General features: G+C 51.2%; 1 protein-coding gene across 1 annotated transcript in view; it reads left to right on the forward strand.

The window, feature by feature from the left end:
* The window catches only part of Megf11 (multiple EGF like domains 11), a 184,417-nt gene that overhangs the window by 131,001 nt on the left and 35,572 nt on the right, over positions 1-17,844 (forward strand). The window contains exons 8-10 of the mRNA XM_023712643.1: positions 2,693-2,829; positions 7,088-7,300; positions 13,971-14,145. Coding sequence (XP_023568411.1) covers positions 2,693-2,829; positions 7,088-7,300; positions 13,971-14,145 — 525 coding nt within the window. The remainder of the gene's footprint in view (positions 1-2,692; positions 2,830-7,087; positions 7,301-13,970; positions 14,146-17,844) is intronic.

Below are 17,844 nucleotides of genomic sequence, written 5' to 3' on the forward strand. Positions count from 1 at the left end.
GTAGGTGCTTTAGACCACTGAGCCATCTCTCCAGCCCCCAGGCTTTCTTTTTAATTGGAGGTTTTTTTTGTTTGTTTTTTGTTTTTTTTTTTTTTGTTTGTTTGTTTTTTTTGTTTTTTAGAAAAGATTTACCAGTCACTATCTGAGAAATATCCATAGAAGGTTAATTTCTTGAGGCTGTTCAAATCTAAAAATGTCTGTATTGAACCCTCACTTGTGTCAGTTTAGCTGGGTGTAGAAGTCTAAGTTGGAAATGATTTTTAAGGCATTGCACCATTGTCTTCTAATGTCTCACCAGGGAGTCTAAGAAGTTTCGAATCTTGATTTTTGCATATGACTGTTTTTGTCTTCCTAAAAGCATTGAGGATCATTTCTTTAGGCAGCTTTCTCAGCACTGAAAGATAATCCCCGACACCTATGACTTAAAGGAGCAGAGGTTTAACGTGTTTCATTCTGTGACCTGGTGGTTCCACAACATCATGGCGGAAGGCTGTGGTGGAGCAAGGCTGCTTAGCTCATGGGTCCAGGAAGCAGGGCAAGGGAAGACTGCCAAGGAGGAAGGGACCGACCTCAAGGCCTGCCTCTGGGCCCCCAGACACACCTGGAAGTATGCTGTAATAACCAGGCTGAAAGTAACTACCACCTCTGCCTTCAAATAGGTCTCTTCATTTTTTGTTTTATTTTCTTTTCCTCTATCCCTTTCATAATTTTTTTCCTCTTTTCCTCCCCACCCCTCCCTCTCTTCCTTTGTTCCTTCTTTTTTTCCCTCTCTCTCTCTCTAACTGAATATACTCCAAGTCCTTTCTGTTTAGATTTCTAGGCTTTCCAGCCTTTCATTCTGTGACAGGCTCTTTTATTATATTTCCAGTGAAATATACTCACTTTCATTTTTTTGTGTTCCAGTCTAGAACTCTTGTTTACTAGATATCAGACCACCTGGGCTGGTCCTCTAATTTTATTCTATTGTTCTAGTATATTCAGTTCTCTCTCTCTCTCTCTGCTTCATAGGGAATTTATTATACATTACTTATAGTTCTGCTCTTGCAATATTAAAACATCTGCTATCTTATTTTTGGTCTTCAAGAACTCTTTTCTCATTTCTGGATATCCCTTTTCAAGCAGTTACTTCTTTTATGGATGAAATATTTTCTTATAACTAGCTACCTGAGGATAATTATGATAGAGTTTTTCTTATTTCATTATTAATTATGACAGAGGGTTGTTCCTTTTCTTCTAAGTGCTCTGTGCTCCTGGCATAGTTCCTGTTTCTTCTGTGTCCCTTTGTCATTTGTTGTAGTCTTTATCTTGCATCTGACATCCAACTCCATGTGGCTCATGACCTTTGGCCTTATGTTCATGTATCACAATGACTCTCAGAGAAGCCTGCTGAAAGCCTTCGGATAGAGGGCAGTGCCAACCTTTTTCTTTTTTTTTTTTTTTTAATGTATTTAAGACAGGGTCTATGGGGTCTATAGCATTTCACTACACAGATTAGACTCAGTGATTCTCTTGTTTTCAGCCTCCCAAATGCTGGGATTATGGGCTTGCGCCACCACGCCCAGTCTCAATTGCCATCTCAGGGCACCCCAGGGTGGGACCAACACGGCAGGCCAGGGTTCGAACCCCGACCACTGCGCTCTGCCTAAGTAGACACTTTAGTCTGCTGAGCTCTCTGGCCAGCCCTCAACCTCCTTCTTTTGAGCCAAGGTCTCACTGTGTAGCCCAGGCAGCCTTAAGCTTGTGGCGATCCTACTGCCTCAGCCTCAGTTCACTTCTCCTGGGCTCATCAGTGTTCCCCAAAAGGGGTCCTCTAGCCTCCTGCACAGAGAGCAGTCTGCAGGCAGCACTGTGGGGGCCGAGCAGGCAGGGGACAGATCGGATTCCACCCCACCCTCAGCTGTGTCCCTGCATCCAAACCCTGTACGGGCAGTCTCACAAAAAGGAGCTTGCCAGGCTGTTGGAAGGCAGGACAGAGGTCAGGGGTCTCGTCCCTTCTTTTACAACCTGCAGACTGTCCTCTTTTCACTGCAGCCATGCCTTAGGCTGCAGAGGACGCCAGTGCACCTGAGTCCTAAGCTCCTCTGAGCTAGAAGGGTCTCGATCACCCAGCATTGTGGTGTTCCCGCACACCCTCTGCAGCCTCTTAGCGCTGCAGAGAAAGCAGGAACCCAATCACTGGCCGCTCCTGCATCTGCTTCGCCAGCTCCCAACACACACATCTCTTGCCTCTGCTCCTTCAGTCCAGTAGGCTGTTTCTTTTGCGCCTTCCCCTCTCCCGTTAGCCGGGTTTAGTCAAAGAGTGGAGAGGAGTGTAACTGAGGTGCCCTCCTCATTCTGCCTCCCTCTCTGGCTTTATTTTACTTGGCTGTATGCTTTGCTCTCTACCCCATGGGTGAGGAGGACAGAGTTCGAGTCCTACTCACTTCTGTATCCTGCTATCTGACCCTGTACCTGGTACATACCCAACAGGCACTCACTGAAGGTGTACAGAATGCTAGCATGGGCAAACTGGCTGTCTGGTCCACAGCACTAAGATGAAGGCTTTGGAACCAGGATGTCCTGCTCTCCCAGCATCCACTGGGACAATGTGGTGCTCCCTGGCACCCCTGCAGCCATGCTGGTTCTAGGAACATGGGCACTCAGAGGAGTATTGCTGAGCACCACCCTGTGTGTCTTCCCTTCTCTGTTTCAGGGAGCAGTGTGTGCCCAGCCCTGCCCACCAGGGACATTTGGCCAGAACTGTAGCCACGACTGTCCCTGCCACCATGGAGGACAGTGTGACCATGTGACTGGACAGTGCCACTGCACAGCTGGATACATGGGGGACAGGTAAGGATGGAGGCCTTGGAGCAGGAGAAGGACATTTGTGCATGGAACCTAGGCTGGTTCTCCTTCCTGTTACAGCCACCTGCGTCTTCATGCCCCAGTAAGGGGAAAGCTGTCACACTCCTTGCCAGGGTCTGTGTTTGACTTCTCACTCCTGGGTTTTGTTATTTGGTCCACACAGAGTGAAGGGAGACAAACACTGTTGGCCACCTCACTGCCTCCCCTTCCTAGGCGACATCTGAAAGCAAGGATCAAGGCTAAGTCAACCAATGAGTCTTTCTAGTTTTGGCTGATGAAATCAAGTCTCCTGTCTCCAGAATCAACCTGAGCTGCAGTGACATCCAGAAAAGCAATGACCCATGAGCTTTGTCCTGAAGTCGTGTAGGCCAGAGCCGCTCCCTTTGCCCGTCAGAGTTGGTCTGCAGGAGTTTTCCCAGCCCAGAGCCTGGGTGTGGTACAGTGAGATCCAGGATGAAAGCACTAACCCCGACCTCCCACCTACACCATCTCCCCAAAATGCAAAACTGCTTGGGAGGAACCAGTGGGAAGCAGAACCAGGAAGCCCCTAAATCCGAACAGGACCCCTGTTCACTTCCTCATCAGAAACAAGCTGCTCAAGGCTGCAGGCAGCTAAACCCAAACCCATAGACCCTACCTCCACGGTGGCAACCCTGTGGCACACAGGCCACGGTGGGCTGTTTGTGTCACTGAAAGCTCTATCAGTCGTTTTTTTCTAAACTAAAACCTCACTATTCAGGTTTAATTGCAGTGTTGACACTTTGCAATAAATAAGTGGGTTTGAGGTTACAGCGCGAACCTTCTAAAAGGTTCACCTTCACTGCCCTACCCTGTTGGCTGTGAGCATGCACTGCTGAGATGAACAGAAAGAGAAAGAGTTCAGCGTCTCTCTTCCTGGAGCCTGGCCCGGGATCCTGGGGCACAGAGAAGCCCCAAAGCCAATGGGTGCCAGTCAGGCATGCGAGGATTCGATCAGAGGGGCAGGTCGCACTTCAGTCTCCCACCTAAACAGGCCGCTTGGTGTTTAATATTTTGCAAAATTGCCTCCATTAATTTCATAGGTGACAGCTGCATTAAACCACCCCCAAATCATCATAAGCTTATTAGAGTTGAGCGGGTGTAATAATGCGGGCCTCCCCAGATAGGCGGAATCCAGCGCAAATTAAACACAAAACATAACGAGGGCTTCGCAGCTCATTTTGTGATTTAATTGAGCAATGTATCTGCTTGTTAATGGCAATATCGGACACATTAGATTGATATGTTGCAAAGGACGGATGTTTAAGTAGAGAACTAATTCCTGCTGATTACCCTTCTGTTGCACGGGCCCGTTATTAGCGTGCTTTGTGTAAAATTCATTAGCAGTCATTGCTTGATCTCTAAATAAATAAGTTGTTTCAATTGTGAGTAGGAAAGAAAAATAAAAAGAAGCTGATTATGTAAATAGATGAAGTTGTCAATATTTCTAGATTTTTTTTCCCCCAGGGCTGTGGCTCTAGTTACCTCCAAAATATGGCAGAGCAGAGAATTAGCCCCTGAAGGAGCTCTGTATCCAGGGCCCTGCCCAAGCCGCTAAGCAGGAGGCAGGGATTTGGAGAAAAGGAGGGGAGGCCCCGAAGAGCCTCCTGCTGTGGCTTCATCCTGCTTTGTGACCTCCCCTCTGAGGTCAGTGAAGCTCTGTGACTTACCCTGTTGGCAGGGAGGAGGGGCCATTTTGAAAGTGCTTATCTGCTCCTGGTGCCCTCTCCTGCCTCAGTTTCCCTGTTTCCGTCGCCACCCCCGCTTCTTTCTGCTCCTCCGGGAAGCCCTCTCCTTTCCCCTTTTCCCTCTCATTTCCTCTTTCCTCTTCACGAGGCCTTGCATTGGTGGACAGCAGTGAGATTTGCAGAAAATGGGAACCAGTGGCTGAGCTGTTGGCCTCATGTCCCCGCTGCCCCTTCTTCTACCAGATTCCTCCTGTGCCACAGCATCTCTGGAGGAGACAGCTGGTGGCACCTTGGTATGATGGAAGCGCTCAAGGCCAGACCCCAGTCACTGTCCTCCACTCCCTGTCACTGTGGGCTCAGAGCAGCAAAGACAGAGAAGAGTCCCGGGGTCTCCCAACCTCAAGTGGCCAAGGCTCACACCCGGCCACAGCACTGCTTTCACCCCCACACACTCAACGGCCGCCCTCCCAAGTCCACTGGGACGTGGCTACTCTCCTCTAGGAAGGTCATGAACAAGGCTCTCTGAGCTCAGCTCCATCCCGTGGCCCTCCAGCATAGCACTGAAAAGTTAGAGCTGGATTTTTATAGAAACGGCTTTTCTCCCCGCCCCCACTGCTACAGCAGATACATGCACCACCTGAGGAATGGGCGGTAGGACAGTGGACGTGCTTACGCTCCCTGAAGCACGCGCCACTGTTGACATTTTAGTGTTATTCATTTTGAGCTTTCCTGTGCCCAGATCTAAGGTTCAGTAGGCCTAATGAGCTCTGTCTTAAGAGCTGAAGAAAATGGTATTAATAATAAGAGTAATAATGACTAACATTTCTTGAGCCCTGAGCACATCCTGGGCACCTTTCTAAACACACATGTTACCTCATTTAACCTTTACTCACAAGCCCATAAGGTGTAGTTGTTACTAATTTTTATGAGGAGGTCGTGGACACAACAGCTGTCCATCCCATCTGAAACAATGGGAGGTGGCTAAGCCACACCCCAGAGCCCATTTCCTCCTGTGTTGGGAGTGCAGAAGGTACCCCAGGTTTGTCCTTTACCTTGCCAGGATCACTTGCTGTGACAGTGGATTTGCAGCTCCTGGAAAATGGCCCCAGGGGTCTGCCAGGCAGTCAGAGTGGGCATCACATGAAGCCACAGAGCATCCACACAAATGATCGTGGGCCCAGTAAGATGAAGTAGAATAACTACCACCATGCTCCAGGCATCGGCCTGAGTACACAGAGGGGAGGCAGCCCTCCTCCTTGGGGGGGCTCACAGGCTAGAGGGGAGCCCCAACTCCACCTTGAGGGGTCTCCAGCCCCGGGAAGGGGAACTAGTCCCTGTCACAGGGGTTCCCTGGTCAGATGAGGAAGGCTTTCTCCTGTATACCAGAATCCAAGGTTCAGCGGGTCTGATGACTTCTGTCCCCAAGGGTGGGGATACTTCACTCTGTGTGACAGAGAGACGTAGGTCTGCCCCAAAGACTCCAAACCAGAGTGTACAGAAATGAAATTGTCCCACTTCGTCAGCCCTAAGACGACGCTGATTGTAAGCTGCCTCATGATTTTATATACTGCTAAGAATGAAAAACACTGATAATTAAACCTCATCATGCTATCAAGAATAAGACGCATGTCATTTCAGAGATGTTGAAATATATATTTTAAACGGAAGGTTTATTATTCATGGGTCCACAGTTTCAGTTGTTAAAAGATGAAAAGGGGGCTGGGGAGATGGCTCAGTGGTCTAAAGGACCTACTTTGAACAAGCTTAGCAAAGCACAGGGACCACGGTTCAATCCCCCAGCACCACATGCCAGCCAACCCCGCCCCCTGGTGGGCTGAGCTGCCCCCCCCCCACACACACACTAAATAAATAAATGTAAAAAAAAAAAAATTAAAAGATGAAAAGGTTCTGGAGATGGATGTTGGGAATAGTTGCACAGCAATGTGAATGTATCTCCTTCGCAGCCGCGGAGCCGCACATGTAATGGTGAGGTGGTAAATTGTAGATGACCAGATTTTTTTTTTTTTTTTTTTTTTTTTTTTTGCGGAACCGGGGATTGAACTCAGGTCCTTGCGCTTGCCAGGGAAGCGCTTATTCTGCTGAACCATCTCCCTGGCCCCTTGACTAGATATTTTCACCATGTACATCCTATTGTCCTCGTCTGTTGATGCTGCAGGGACCATATATCTGAGGTCATTGTTTAAAAAAATACTTTTCCAGTTCTCACACTTCTAGAGCTCAGGGAGGCCACAGTCAGAATGCTAGCAGGTTTGTGACTTGGTGGAAATCTGTTCTCTGTTTCCAAGATGATGCCTTGAACATGGCATCCCTCCTGTGATAGGCGGGACAGCAGGGCAGAGCAGGGGCCTCGGCCAATTGCCCCCGGCCCCTGCACAGAAGCCCTAATCCACACTCATTGCTGGGGGCCCTGGGATTTGGGTGAGGGTTGATCTATGCCACAAGTGCTTCCTGGGGGTGGAGGAAGGAAGGGAGAGGACAGGCCCCAGCCACCCCTGAGCCCCTCTGCTCTCCCACAGGTGCCAGGAGGAGTGTCCCTTGGGAACCTTCGGCTTCCAGTGCTCACAGCGCTGTGGCTGCCACAACGGAGGCCAGTGTTCACCCAGCACGGGCGCCTGCAAGTGTGGTCCTGGCTACAAGGGCCCTAGCTGCCAGGAGCGGCTGTGTCCCGAGGGCCTGTACGGCCCAGGCTGCTCCCTGCCCTGCCCCTGTGACGCCGACACCACTGTGAGGTACGAGCTGGGGATGGGGACTGGAGGCAGGCAGTGGGGCAGGGTGGCTGGGTGTAGAGAGGGTTCTAAGGCCACGGCCATCCCAGCGGGACAGAAAGGAGCCCAGAGCCTTCAGCTCTCAGGTCCTGCCATTGCTTTGACAAAAAAGGAGAAGCCAGGGCCACGGTGTCAGAGTCAGGCTCAGATGCTGGGTGGCCTGCTGCTGTCCTCCATCCTGGCTGCCCGCATGTCATACTGGTCCAGACCTTATACACAAGGGCAGGGCAGAAGCTCGTGACCCAGAGGGCAAGGGACACCCCTGGTGCTCAGTCCTCCTGCTCACGTTGGTGGAGCAGAGACCAGGCCACGGGGCCAACACTGGGGCTTGGGACACTGGGTGCCTGAACAGCTTTCCAGCAGCCCTGGCAAGTGGAGGGACAGGGGACAGAAGCGAATCCTTCACCAGGGACTTGGTGGTGGCAGCTGCTGACACAGCCTAGACTTTGCCTGGATGCCACCTCAATTCTTCTTCCTTTCCAGTTTTGGATTTTTCATAGACCACCTCTGGGCCTCCAATCACTGCGGCAGAGGTGTCAGCAGGTGTCACAGCTCAATCAAAAATGGTCCTCGGGCCCTGGAGCTGAGGAGCTGGGGTGGTGCGAGGTGGAGGTGGCGGTTGAGACTGTCCAGAGAGGCAGTACATGAACCTGTACATGACCCACACATTCATTTGCTTGATTATTCCTTCAATAAACACTGAGTGCCGGCAGAGCTGGGCCAAGAGGAAGAAACAGGCTCCTTCAGCACTCTGGCCTCGTACACCGAGCACCTGCTACCATGTTTCACCAAATCCCAGCCACCTGCAGTAGTGAAGCACGGTGCTGTCTTACGTCCTACGAAGAAAAGAAAGTTCTGTCGGCGGAATGGTGGCATAACATGAATTCTATCTAATGCACCCACGAGCAGAGGTGTGACAATGCGGGAAGTACTGCTTCTGGGAGTGGGTGACGTAGAGGCAGCCAGCTCTGCTGGGCCCTAACGTGTACCTGGGAGTTGTGGCCCCAGGCTGTGTGCAGGAAGGACCATGAGAGACCGCAGGGAAGGCTTCCTGGAGGAGGAGGTATCTGGGCTGAGTTGGGAGGCAGGTGAGAATTCCATGGCTCTAAACACGAGGGACCCCAGGGGCTGCTCAGGGGACCAGGCTGCTGCTGCCCACTGCTCACGGGAAGACGAGGATGGACCCTGTAGGGACAACACTCGCGACTGCAGCTAGGAGAGCCCCTGCCGTGGAGATCCGAGCAGGCCCCGCATGGAAGAGCTATTGTTTTCCTCCCGTGCCTGCGCAGTCGTGCCCTGCATAATTCATCTTCCTTCTGAAGCAGTCCTCAATGTATTATTAATCTGGAAGGAGTCCCTCTTCTCTATCGCTAATCTCAGCCCATCCAATATTAATGATTATTTGCTTTCCTGTCTTTAATGCGCGTCGTGTTTCGGGGACAGGGAGGCAGTTGAAGTTCTCAGGCGCTGGGCTCTGGGGGTGCCGGCCAGTTGTCTTGGGCAGGCTCCTTGGAAGGTGCACCCCACCTTGGGAGCTCTGTCACTGGCCTGGATCTCATGGGGTCCCTTTGTCCACCTGGATCGCAGCTGTCTCAGTACTGTCCTCCCCTGCGTGGAGCAGGCCTTCAGGGAAAAGCATCGCGAGCTCCTGTCACATGGCCTACTCTCCAGGCCTGCTAGCTACTGCCTGCCCTGCTTTTGCTTTTTTAATATTTCACCCCTTTCTTCTGGCACTCTGCCCCAGTGACTGAGTCCCGGCGCTCACCCAGTTCTTCATTCGGTCTGGCTCGGGCTCCCTCAGCCTCATTGCTGTTCCTGTGTGGAGCAGGGCAGCCCTTAGGTGCAGAGGGATAGCCCTTAGTCCACGACAGCTTCCCCACTGCGTGCCGGTAACAGCCACCTCCCACGCCCAAGGAGCATTCCCGGTCCTTACCAGGGCGCAGTGAGGTGGGAGAGCAGGACGGAGATGGAGGTGGTCCCATGGCCTAAAGGCCCTTGCATGCTGCACTCGCCATTGTTCTGTGGACCCCAGAGAGCAGCTGCCACCTCAGTGGACTTCTGGTGAGCCTCTAAACCCCTTCTCTTGGGATCTAAGGACAGATATGACTCCATAACTCCACACCCAGAAGCAGGGGTGCTGCAGGTCTGGGAAGGAGCCTGGCCTTAGACCTCCCTCTGTCTACACCAGCGGCTCCTCCCCGCTCTGCCTGTCCCAGTCTGTCCACCCCTTTCCATTCAGCCAGCGGGGCAAATTGCTCTTGTGGTTTGTCAAAATGAAGCTTCCATTCAGCTCCCCAAGGGAAAAGGGGCTCTGTGTACCCTGATTTCTGCACAACTTGGCTTGCAAGTCAGGAGTGTGTTTCCCAGCAAGATGGTGACCGCAGCCCAAGGGTGGCCTGTCCAACCTGCCCTGGCCTCTACTCCTGTCCTCTCGCTCCCACTCCACCAAACTGCTCTGCCTGGGAAGGAGGGGTGGCTGGTGGGCCCTGCAGCATTTCAGCTCCCCATTGATTCCTCACAACACACAGAGAGAGGCCATCCTACCTCATAAAAGACTCACTTGAGGACGTGTGCCTGGTGTCAGGCTTTTCAGAGTCCCCGCCACAATTGGATTGTCATAGACGAATTCCAGTCACCCTGATTGTGTATTACCTGTGAAAGATTTGATTTAGCCAGCAGATGCTCCATTGATAGGAATCTCAGAGTAGCCAAAAAGGATGGCAGAAAAATCCACTCTGAGAAGATCCCTGCATTGTGCAGCTTTCAGCTCCTATTACCTTGTGATTAATCTGTGTCTGCAGAGATGGGGGAGATGGCGGAGGCAGAGGGAGCCCAAGCAGCCTAAAGACCAGCGCTGGTGATGTTCACCTGAGTCTCAGCAGCAGTACTTGGCCCACCTTGTGACCCCAAGGACCAGGACCCCCCACTGGGAGGGAGCGATGTGCATGCCCCTCTGCTCAAGTTAAAGGTGCTGACCACAATTTTTGGTGACAATCCTGTCAACCACCACTTCTGTCCTGTAGGTTTTGTCTTTTTGTTCTTTTTGAGACAGGATCTTGCTATGTAGTCCAGGCTAGCCTTGAACTCACTGTGTAGCCCAGGCTGGCCTCAAATTCTCAGTGATTCTCCTGCCTCAGCCTTCCACGTGCTGAGATTACAGGCATGCACCACCATGCCCAGTTTCATATATTTTTTTAATGTATTTAGTACAGGGTCTGTAGGGTCTCACTACACACATTGGAATGACAATGATCCTCCTGTTTTCAGTCTCCCAAGCACTGGGATTATAGGCGCCTGCCACCTCGCCCAGTCTCAGTCACCATCTCAGCACACCTCGGGGGCAGGGCTGGCACGGAACACCAAGGATCCCGGTCTCTGCATCTGCCTAAGCAGGCACTTTAGTCCACTGAGCTATCTGGCCAGCCCCTCATATTTGGTTTTGAGCCTTCCAGTTCTCAGACTGACAAGTATAAAATCAGCACCTAGACCCCACCGCCACCCCCAAGCAGCCAAAGGCGGCTGCAGTAAATTCCAGTTCTCAGGAGTCCAGGTGGCTGATTTCTCTCAGGCTGGGCCACGGGGGGAATCCAGCCTGACCACTCTGTGGGAGTGGCAAGAGCAGAATGGTGCTGTGACACTGGGGGACCCCAAGGCTGGACAGAACCGAAAGCTGCAGCCAGGACCCTGTCAGACTGACCGTTCCTGGTCCCTCTACCCCTGACCCTCACCCCCAAGGAGGTCCTGGGAAAGTTGGACCGGAGGAAAGGGAACCTGGAGGATTGGCCCAGAGTATGGAGCCCAGGGGGGGCCTCAGAGCCACCTGCTGAGGGTCACCCAGTGGCCACTGCCTCGTGGCTCCTACGCACAGCCTTCTGTCCCCTTCAAGTAAGTACTCGGGGATCAAGGAGGGTCTCTCGATCCCTGTGAAGGTCGGAAAGTTTCAAACACTCTTCCTTCATACCTATTCTTCTTTACTGGACATTTATTTATTTTTTATTGGACATTTATAATCTTTATTGCTTTATATCTATTTATTCATGTGATATAGATGCTCAGGGTGGGAAAGTTAGAGAATACAAACATTGAAAGAAAAACCTCAAGAGTCACTCATTGTTTCTCAATGCCCAGTAAACACAGAAGCCTTTTCATTGCCATCTTCTTTGTTAATCACCTTCATCTCTGCTCATAGCCCTTTTTCCATATTCCAGATCAAGGCTTTGTATCATTTGCTCATTTCACCCAGCCTTGTAGCCTATCATTAAATATTTCGGAAATAACAGACACCTCTGTACTGGTTGATACCTTGTGTCAACTTGAGAAGTTTCAAAGTTTAAATAAGTAACTCATCATGGAGCCAAGATTCTTCGTTTGTTAACATCCTCATCCTGTACAAGAAAGAGGAGGGCATAGACATTGTGTGAGTTCTACACCCGACCCCCAAGTAGTTTTTTACAATATAAAAGAGAAAAAAGCTTGCTAGAAGCCGGAGCTGCTGCCCTTTCTGCTGCCATGAGCTGCTGCCCTCTGCCATGTGCCGTTCTGCCTTGGAGCCAGCCGAGTATGGGACTGAAACCCCCACTAACTATGAGCTAAATAACCTTTTCCTTCCTTAATTTTGGGTGTCAAATATCTTGTCCCAATAATGAGTAAAAAAATAACTAAACAACCTCCCTAACATTTCTCCACATGCATTGTCATAATTCATGTAAGCAGCACCCCTTTTGCAGAGGTAACGGGGCCAGGAGGTAACAGGACCAGCAGCACCTGGGTTTGAGCTCTGCCACTCAGGAACATAACTGTGTGACCTTGGGTAAGTCATGTGACCTCCAAGTGCTGCTGTGGATAAAACAGAGGCTCAGATTTCTAGTTTGCATGCTTGCTCAAGTCTGGAAATACGTGTACAAAGTGCTGGCTGCTTCTAATAGCCCGGTCACATGTTATTTATTATTATTCAAATTGCTTCCATTTTCCAGTGTTATAAATAATGCTTCAGGGAACATCTACATGCATAAATCTTTCTCCACAACTATGATTATTTCCTTAGGATAGATTCTTAGGAATGGAATTATAAGACCCAGGAGTCTGAATATTTTTAGGTCCCCTGATGCACAACCTCAAGGACAAGTGACTATAACCGTTCTGAAACCTCTTTACCAGCAATTCTTTTTCATCTTTTCTGTTTTGATAGAGAAAAAGTGATGTTCAGGTATTGTTTTGACTTGATGATGAATGAGACTAAACATTTCCCCAAATGATGATTATCGACTTGTGTTCACTATTCCAGAATCGTCTACTTCTGTCCACCCCCTCATTTTCTGGGAGGAAACCAGAGCCCCCAGATGAGAAACTGCTCGGCTGGGCTGCACTTAATTAGTTTGTTCATTAATTCATCTGCCAAATATGCATGAAGCACCTCCTGTGTGCCAGCTCCCCCGCTGGGCCCTGAGGGGTGACCCAGACAGACAAGGGCTGCCCCCCAGGAAGCCACAACCTGGCGGGAGAGAGACAGGCCAGACACGTTGGCAGACATGGACAATCATTAAACACTGTGGAAGCTGTATTTATTCCCAAATGTGTAACTGGACAGTGAACATGAGCCAGGACCTAGGGACCTATTGGTGGCCCAGCAAGACAAAGGCCCTGTCCCCATGGAACTTAACAGAACCAAGACTGGGCTGGGCTGGATTCCAGAACAGGGAGTCTCGGGCTCTTCTGTGCTACGTTAGTCTGGGAAATCCCAGAAGCAGCCACCAAGTGCAAGAGGTTTAGCGGGGGAAGAGGAGAGGCTGGGATGACAGGTGGACCACAGCACTTGTGTGACGTGACCAATGGCAGGGAAAGGAAGGAGAGTGGGTGGGAGGCTCTCGGCTCTCAGTGGTCCTAGGAAAGTGTGGCAAGACAGGAAATCTTGGAGCCGAAGGTATGCATCAGAGGACCCAGGATCTCCCACAAGTGTTCTGGAAATGTGGTCTCGGGATGTCAGATGTAAAGCGGGGGCCTTTGGTTTGTTTTGCTCCCTCTGGAGCTCTGAGTGGCATGTGGTCACCACATCCAGCGTGACCAGCAATGGACGTGGCTGCAGGAGCATATTGCCACCAGCCACAGGCTGTCCCCTATCCATGCTTACGCCTGGTAGCCCCTGCCTGGCCAGGCATAGGTTGGGGATTCTATCCAGTGCAAGAGGAAGGGAGGCAGCTGCAAGTCACAGGGTGTCACTGCTGTCTTCTCATGCCTGTCCCCATGCTGGATGTCTGCCCCAGGAAGCTCTGGACCTTGCAGCCTCATCAGGCAAGGGACTCAAGGGGAAGGCCACCTCCGCTTTGGCCTCAGTGTGTGTGCTATGTAAAGAGTTGATGTTGGTGAGTCAGAAGACCTGAGTTCAAATGCTGATCTTGCTGTCTCTTTGCTGGGTGGCATGATGCAAGTTGCATAACCACATGAGCCTTCGTTTCTGGGGACAAATAGTCACACATAGGCTGGCACTTTCTGACCAACAAACAGGATGCTGAGCAGTTGAAGCACAGCAGCCCTTTGATCCTGCTGCCCTAGGCAGACTGGACTTGGGGTGAGCAGAGAGTGGAACACAGCCACATCCCTGACCAGACTGTCCTTTCACCTTCTTTTGTCACCTCAGCTGCCACCCAGTAACTGGAGCTTGCACCTGCCAGCCAGGCTGGTCTGGCCACCACTGCAATGAGTCCTGCCCTGCTGGCTACTATGGCGATGGCTGCTTGCTGCCTTGTTCATGCCAGAATGGCGCTGATTGTCACAGTATCACAGGGAGCTGCACCTGCGCCCCCGGCTTCATGGTAAGTTGGGAGAATCCCATCGTGGCCTCCCTGACCCCAGCTCCTGGGAAGAGAGGGCCCTGTGCCCTCTCCCCAAGCTGAGTGGATCTCCAAGGGCTGGGGGCTAAAACTGTAAAAATAACAGGCATGGTGGTGCAGTGCATGATCCGCTGGCCCTGCAACCCTCCGTACCCAGCACTCCCTACCACACCTTTGGACACACAAGATTGCCACATCATAATAGCCATGGTGCACATACACAGCTCTGCATTCTGTGTTGCTGCTTTGCCTTCTTAATTATCATTTTAAATGACTGCAATAAGCTGCAGGAAGCGATCGACCCCGGTTTCCACAGCCTGCCGAAAGTGAGCTGCTCACGGCCAGTGCTGCAGTGAGCCTCTTCATACAAGCAGCTTTCCCCGCCTCTGTCAAATTATTTCCTTAGGGCAAATCCCCAGGCCAGTGGGCATGACATATTTATGGTCCTGGCAGAAGTTGCTGGATCACTTTCCTCAAGGGTCCTGCAACTGACACTGTCACCAGTCACGTAGGATTTGTTCCCACCTCAGAGCAATTTTGCTAACCTCTTCCCCCCACCTGGTAATTATATAGGTTGAAAATGGCTTCTCACTATTGCGCTAATTTGCATTTCTCTGATTACCAAAGAGAGCGAACATTTTCCCCACGTGTTTGTTTACTACTTGTATTTCCTCATGAATTATACTCCTCTTGATGAGGGTTGATTCTGAGGACGGTGATGCTGGGAAGTGAAACCCTGGTCAAAAGTGGGGCATGTCCAGTGGGACACCCAGGCTTGTCCCTTCTTATTGTGCTAGGGGACAGGGTTTATGCCATGCAGAGCTTGTAGGCTTTGGAACCTGATCTGGGTCACACCCTGGCTGTCCTTCCCCAGGGTAACCTTGGTCTAGTGACTTAAGTTCTTGGGTTCTGTTTCCTCCCCTGTGGAATGGAACTTCTGCCTTACAAGCTTCTGTCCAGGCCGAGAGGATTGTGTGGAATTGTGGCATTGTGGGTTCTGATTGGCTGGGTCTGGGAGGGGACTGGGGCTGTTACTCCTGACAAGCCAGGGACAGATGCCCACGCTGCTGGCCTGGGGGCCTCACTGAGTAGAAAGGGCTGTGAGGTGGAGTCTGCGGCGGAGGGCTCCAACACCGTCGGCCTGGTGTGGTTCTCCTAAGGCCAGTATGCTGCCCAGGTGTCGAGCCACTGATCCAAAGGGAAGCCCTGGTCATGATAACACCAGTGAGCGCTTGGCTGGTGACAGAGTGTCTTGGGGAAAGGTCACCTCAGGCTGTAGAGCAGAGCTCAGAATAAAGCTCTACCCGGAGCCATCTTCCTCCTTCTCAGGGCACATCCCAGTCCCGGCAGGTGGACTTGAACTCTGTTCCTCCTCTGGCGTCCTTGCTAAGGGACCCCTGTGGCTGGGTGTTTGGGCCCATAACTTTCCTGGGAACATGGAAGCTCCCAAAGTCTGGAGCTTAGAGAAGAAGAGAATGGTCATTTGGGATTAGAATAATTTCACATAGCCAAGCAATCAGAGGACTGGACTGGGCCAGCCAGACTGCTAGTGGGGAGCACCCTGACCTTGGCCCAGCCTGGCTACTCGGGCAGCTCTGTGACTTTGGGTAAGTGGCCTCTCCTCATGGGCTCCCACCTCCTTCACCTGTAAGTTGTGAAGGTACAGGGAGAGATGAACTGGCTGGTTTCTGGGACGGTCTGTTTCCAGGACCCCATGGGCCCAGTCAGGAAACATCCCCTTCTAGGGTGTGGGGGGAGTAGCAGCAGAAGGTGTGAGTATGGCTCTAGTGGGGAGCGGCAGCTGAGGGGTTCTCTGGTCTCCTCACTGCTCCTGAGAGGGGAAAGCAGGGCCCTGGGAAGCGCGCGGGGGGGGGGGGGGGCAGATCTGTGTCCACGCCCCCAGGGATGCAAATGACTTCCTGTCCTTGAACTCTGGGTGGCTTGGTACCTGCCCAAAGCATCTCTCTGAGGAGCTATGCCTGCCTGGGGCTCAGGACTGAGACAGATCGGGAGCGAAGCTGCCCTGGTGAGACCCTTCACACACACTCCCACACATCTTCTCCTGCTCAGCCTCCTTATACCTGGAAGAGCTGTTCCAGGGTCCTGCTGGGTGCTGGACAGGGATGCCTCCACATGCGTACAAAGTGTTCAATTGTTCACAACCAGCATGACTCATTCTTTCCAGCACGAGGCTCAAGGGAGGAAGCCATTACTCTTGTCCTCTCTCCAGCTTCTGAATGAGTGTGATTTCCTGTCATTAGCCAGTACTGCCCAAAGGGCATGGAGCACTCCACCAGCAGAACACACTCCCCTGAGGGTCCTCCGGAGCTTCCTGAAGAAGTCAGGAACTAGCAGCAAGGCCTGTGTCTGTTGGTTGACTTGTGAATTTGTTTACCTGTCCATTTCCTGGAAGACCATAGGGTGGGTGATCAGTGAAGGATTGCAACCCAGTTCTGGGCATAGGGACCTTTGTCCTAAGCTCAGTAACCGTGGATACTTCATGTCACCCTGCTGGGCCCCAGTTTCCTTATCTGTAAGATAAGAGGAGTCTATCAGTCTTGCCTGCTGGGGAGCATAAGTGCCCTCAGCTGTCCCCTCTCCAGAGCTGTCCCCAACAGGGACTGTTTAGGAATAGTGTGAGGACAGCTTGATGAAAGATGATTCTTGGAAGGCTCACCACAAACATGAGTGGTATTCACAAGCTTCACAGAAGGAACACCATGGATCCACACAGATCTGAGTTCAAATCCTGCCTCTCTGACCCCTGCTCTGCCTCCTGGCAAGATATTTGCCCTACCTAAGCCTGGTTTGGCAATCAGAGCAGGAAACTCCACACCAGAGATTCACAGCTGGATCCAAAACTCCACAGACACTTGGTAAAATGCAACACTATGAGCACAGTGGGGGACATTGCTTCCCCCAAAAAAGAATATCAGGGTGAGCTGAATGCAGGGATCCCTAGTGAAGCAGAACTATAGCCAGGGGATGATTAAAAATACAGTGAAGATTTTTAGTAAGACACATAGTTGTGAATCCTCCTCAAAATAGTCCCCTTCACTTTCAACACACTTAGCCCATCAGTCTTGTCACTTTCTGCAGCAGTTCTGGGAATGCTCTTTTGAGTGTCCTTGTGAGGTGTGATTTTTAAAAATACAATGAATGCTTCTGCCTGGCACCACCCAACAGAAAGCCTGGCTCGTTAGAACATCGTGGTGTGTCCTTATCCACCTTATTCATCAGATCTGGCACCTTGTGACTTCCAAATCTTCCCCAAAGAAAAATATCCATGAAAGGTTAAGGTTTTGAACAAATTCAGGACATGGAGGTGCCCACAACAGCACAGCTGAAGACACAGTGGCAATGTGTCTTTTACTGTAATACATTTGTACTTAAAAAGGTAAACTCTCATTGGAGGTTTTTTTGTTTTGTTTTTGTTTTGTTTTTTGGCAGAACCAGGGATTGAACTCAGGCCCTTGTGCTTGCCAGGGAAGCGGTTATTCCACTGAGCCATCTCCCCGGCCCTCATTGTAGTTTTTTAATCACACCTAGTACACATCTTTTCTTCCATGCAGGTTCCCGCATATATGCTTGTGAATCCCCTGAATGGTCAGTCTCAGCAGGCCCTGAGGTGGAAAACGGTTATGGAAATAGGGCTGGGGCTGGAGTAGGGAGGACACCTTA

This window comes from Octodon degus, unplaced genomic scaffold, assembly GCF_000260255.1.
Source record: "Octodon degus isolate 3935 unplaced genomic scaffold, OctDeg1.0 scaffold00026, whole genome shotgun sequence".
Taxonomy (NCBI): domain Eukaryota; kingdom Metazoa; phylum Chordata; class Mammalia; order Rodentia; family Octodontidae; genus Octodon; species Octodon degus.